Raw genomic sequence first — 4,858 nt, 5'->3', positions numbered from 1 at the left:
AAAAGATGACGGCGAATTAGCTGGTGATAAATGATCACCTAATGAATTACTCTAAAGTGGCAGGATGATTCCATGCTGACCACCTCAGCCAATTATTTCAGGTGCGGAAGAACCATAGCAGGGATAAAGGAAAACCTGACCTCAAATTTCAGTTAAGGGAGTGGTTACTTAGATTCTAGACTATAAATACAATTTTCTTCTTTAATTATTAATTAAATATGAAGTACATTCAATTACTTTTAGGACTCAGCTTTACTGATTAATTAGGAACATCTACACAAATTAAAGTATCTTTACATAAAAGGACTTTGTCTTTCCTGGGAGTTAGAATGTTACATTTTAGTCTCTGGCATAGTTTACATGCCTCTCTCTATTTTTCATTCTTACTAAAAAAATATTTAGAACATATTTATTGGAGATTTATATCAATTAGATCAGATTATTGCCATTGAAGACCTACTGGTGAATCCATTTTATAGAACTAAAAAAATTTTAATGGTAATAGAATTATCTGATAGTTAACATTGTATTAATAAGACATAACCCTAGTGAATAAAAGTACCTAAAAATAAACCTTCACTGAATCAGGGTCTTCAGTGATTTAGGGATTTTAGGGACCAGATACCTAAGGAAAGATTTATATCAATTATTTTTGTACAGAACCATTGTTTTCCCAACAAAATTCATGATACCAGTTCCAAGTTTCAATTTCTCCTTAAGTATGCAATCAGTTTGACTAGAATTTAATAATCCTAACTCCTCTGGTGTTGTCTCAAAGTCAGCAATAAAAGGACTGGGATCCAATTTGATTTCATTATCTGTAGAAACGGGTGTGAGCCACACTGATTTCCTAAAGAGAAGAGAAACAAAAAGCAGATAGGGTGGGCATACTCAGTACCAGGTCCTTCCGAATCTAAATTTGAAGTCAAGTTTTTGTTTTTTTAACTGTTTAACACCATCACCATTATCAATATGGTGATTTAAGGGTGTGGCATAGTGCCTGTAGCACTATGATGATTTGTAATGCTTATGTTTAAGTAGAGTGCCCAGTAAAACAGACTTAGTCAAATGGATCCTAAGAATGGTAAAAGTTGTCTAAAACCTAATCTGACCCAGTGTAATGGTGGCAAAGGAGTGGTGGGTGTGCGTGTGTGTGTTGTATACAGCAGTTAAAATTTATGCACCGAAAACTTAATCATACCCCTTTGTTGGCCTAGTCTTTATTTTTTTCCTAAGAAAGATAAGTTGCAAACAACATAATAATTACTATTAAAATAGAAATGCCTTAGTCATTACTATTAATCTGGTAGCCTATGGAGATGCAACAGCTACAGGGAATTAGGTAAGAATGGTTTATTAATACCCTAGGCATTGGCTGATATATAGGAATGAAAGTGTGTGTGTGTGTGTGTGTGTGTGTGTGTGTGTGTGTGTGTGTGTACACTGAACCACGTTGGTTTCTACTTAGGGGTCAGCTATTTCCCAGAGTATCACGAATCCCTCAGCCTTGGTTTTGTTTTATGAAATTAAGTTAAAGTGAAGGCCAAGAGTCTTCAACAATGTGGTTGCAGTTAATACCACTGAACCATACACTTCAAAATGGTAAATTTTATCTTGTATATTTTACCACAATAAAAAGTACCAATTCTCCCCCACCCCTCCCCAAAGGCTCTGATGTTAAAACATATTGTACATTTGCTCTGAACCCTAAATTCTTTTTTCATGTCAACTATTCCCATACGTTAAACAGGGATAAAACGTTTCCTTGCGGTTTTCAGGTGGTTTCTAAAATTTGTCGCTCAGAATGATAACACTCAATGTAAAGATTTCAGTGACAAGGTTAAAGTGTATCAGGATATGCTATTCCACCTGGTCTCAAAGTTCACGTGCAGTCCTCTTGGGATTCAACCTCTCAGTTCCACAAAACTGCAAGCAAAGTGCATTTAGTGATAGGCTGATAAGCCTTTCCTTTCGTGTATCCACATGAGTTAGTATTAAATTGAAAGACTGGTTTTCTCTTGACTTTCTAGTCATTTCCTCTCCTAACACGGAACGGAACCATAAAATGTATCAGAAAATGAATATGGTGAAAGAAAAAGCACTGAAAGGTGATGTCACATTTGATTTTCCCACTTACTAAGGTGACTGAGTACGCGCTTTGTAGTCCAGTTACTGCAAAACAACCTACTTATACTGGATGGTATATGTTGTGATTCTAAAACGAATGTTACATTTAAAAATTAAAAATAAAAAAATGAAAGCGTACTCAAAATATTTTTACATGCTAATTTGGCGTTTGTTTGGATTTATGCTTATGGGTGAGTCACGTCATAGTCGCTAAAATCTGTGCTTCTGCAGAGACATCTGGTAAGTAAAGGTGACAGTAACATACTCAAAAGGAGGCTGTTATATTGGACTCACCTAGAGGCAGAACACTCCAAAGGGATTTTCTGACAGTCATAATGTGTATTCCTGGGGTTAAAGTACATCTCTGTTTGAAAAAGGAGAGTATCTTCTGAAACAACCTAGGAGAGCACAAAGGTTAAGAGGAGAGTATTTCCAACAGCAGAGGAGGCATGCACACATTTGAACAGGGAGCAGAAAGAATTCACGATCTTAAAAATGGCTGCTGTCAGAAACAACGAAAAACACCATATGATATCACTCACATGTGGAATCTAAAAAAAGAAAAAGAAAAAAAGGACACTAATGAACTCATCTACAAAACAGAAACAAGACTCCCAGACATAGTGAACAATCTTATGGTTACTGGGGGGAAGGGGGTGGGAAGGGATAAATTTGGGATTTTGAGATTTGCAGAGGTTAGCCACTATATATAAAAATGGATTTTAAAAAATTTCTTCTGTATAGCACAGGGAACTATGTACAATATCTTATAATAACCTTTAATGAAAAAGAATATGAAAAGGAATACATGTACGTATATGCATGACTGGGACATTGTGCTGTACACCAGAAATGGACTCATTGTAACTGACTTTACTTCAATTAAAAAAAAACAAAACACTAAGAGATGACTACTGCCACTTTTAGGTACATATAAAGATGTGACAACCACTGGGACAGAAGAGGAGTGTTATCTGTAAGACTGGATTTAAAGTGCCTGGGGTAAAAATCTTAATTGACCATAAGAGGAAACTTAAACTGTTACTTAGAGCCATCTGTATGATTCGTTAACAAACAGGTTCTCAACGGTTCTTTTGAGAAAGATGATTTGGATGTTAAATAACAAAGCTGTTTAAAGCAAAGGCTTTGGAAGGTAATCATCCTGGTTTGGTATGTGAACCACCACCAGCACGGTGGGCATCCTTGGGTAAACTGATCAAACACCTTTTGAAGCTCTAGTGCCCTCATTTCTACAATAAAGACAACCTCTAATTTACAGTGACCATTTTAATTAGATAAGGCTTCAAATATTTTTGTAGTATGAATATAAGTTGTTTAAATTGGGGAATCTATGAAAAGACAAAACCCCAAGTAACAACACAGTTTATGATTTGTGCCGAGCAAAATAACGAACAGAGATTTCATTCCAATGGAAATCTGTTCCCCGTATTGGCACACGTCCTCACAGAACATGGATAAATTCAAATGATCTAATGTTGAATATGAAATACCTTCCCAGAATTGGCGACCTCCCACATTTGGAGCCTTGAATGGAATTTACAACCATCTGCTTGCTAAGCTTTAGTGAAATACAATATTAGCCTGAAGACAACTTAAAATCAGTTCACTAACCAGTCTGGAAATCTGTGCTTTAAGGTCTTGTGCACTCAGAGGACCCAATACTCATTGAATAAGTAAGGAAGTGCATTGCCGCCTACCCCTAAATTTCTATAGCTAGAAGCAAAATTTGTTCTAAAACAAACAAACAAAACAGGACAATAATTTTAGCATCGGGCATAAAGTTCTGAAAAATATCTAAAAATTGTTATTATTATTTTTTAACAAATAATCACTATTCTCACCTTTGTCCTGATCCCACAGTCATGGACAGGGTATATAAAATCATACACATATGTTTGTATCCGAGTCACAGGGCAACCTGATCCAAGAAACAACTCATCAGCAAATATATACAGATTGCTGCTGTATGCACACGGGCTAACAGAGACCATCACCCAGTCCATAGAACAACTTATTTCCACTGTAGAAAGAAGCATATGAGAAAGTGTCAGATGTGCATTTATCTTAAGGAAGAGGTCAAAGAATATTTCAGCTATGCCCTTTGTGATTAATAAAAGGTATTTCTTTCTCTGGCAAAGGGAATCACAGCTTGCAGAATAGCATATGAAGGGTTTTCATATTACCACTATTTTCCAAAATATCTGCATAATTATATCCCCAAATAACTAGATTTCAGTTATTTCACAGGGAAAAAAGAATCAGCACATAAGAAAATCATTACCTTTTAGCCCCCTACCTCCTCTTGAAAGAAAGTAGATTCCAAAGAGAATGATACATGCAGGACTGAGGGACCCAAGTATATTACAAAGTGTCAGAAGAGGAGTGATGTATCCCCTGTAACAGTTGTTAATGAGGGGAAAGGAGAAAGGTTGGTTTAATAGAATTCATGTCTGGAAGAGCCAGAACCAGAAGCCATCATAGCCATATGAGGAAGTAGTCTGAAGGAAGAACCTCCCAGTCTGGGATGGAAGTTTTATGAACGTTTTGATGTAAAACCCATTCTCCTCCATGTTGAGATCTTCAGTAAGTCAATAATAATCACCGTTTCTAACTGAGTCATTTCTCCTTTGGATGAAGTAAAAGTCTATTGGATTCTGACTTATTGTGCTAGACAGTCATTAACCAGAGGTTCTCAGCAGGTGATCAGAGT

At 36.2% G+C, this 4,858-nt stretch overlaps 1 protein-coding gene across 1 annotated transcript; it reads right to left on the bottom strand.

Annotated features, from left to right (window-relative positions):
• Positions 1-642: 642 nt before the first annotated feature.
• OOSP2 (oocyte secreted protein 2) lies at positions 643-4,139 on the bottom strand. Its single transcript, XM_032490516.1, has 4 exons — positions 3,990-4,139; positions 2,670-2,678; positions 2,422-2,525; positions 643-850 (listed from the first exon to the last, which is right to left on the bottom strand). The coding sequence occupies exons 1-4, from the start codon at positions 4,137-4,139 to the stop codon at positions 643-645; spliced, it is 471 nt and encodes a 156-aa protein (XP_032346407.1).
• Positions 4,140-4,858: the final 719 nt, after the last annotated feature.

This window comes from Camelus ferus, chromosome 10, assembly GCF_009834535.1.
Source record: "Camelus ferus isolate YT-003-E chromosome 10, BCGSAC_Cfer_1.0, whole genome shotgun sequence".
NCBI lineage: Eukaryota > Metazoa > Chordata > Mammalia > Artiodactyla > Camelidae > Camelus > Camelus ferus.
The sequence above is the reverse complement of the archived record's forward strand: the minus strand, read 5'-3'. Positions and strand labels throughout refer to the sequence as shown.

What these genes read in the sequence shown, in the direction of transcription:
- OOSP2 (XM_032490516.1), bottom strand. Translation starts at nt 4,139, where the DNA reads ATGGTCTCTGTTAGCCCGTGTGCATACAGCAGCAATCTGTATATATTT. An exon ending in TTGGAGTGTTCTGCCTCTAG is followed by an intron (nt 851 to 2,421) that starts GTGAGTCCAATA and finishes TCTTCTCTTTAG; the next exon opens with GAAATCAGTGTGGCTCACAC.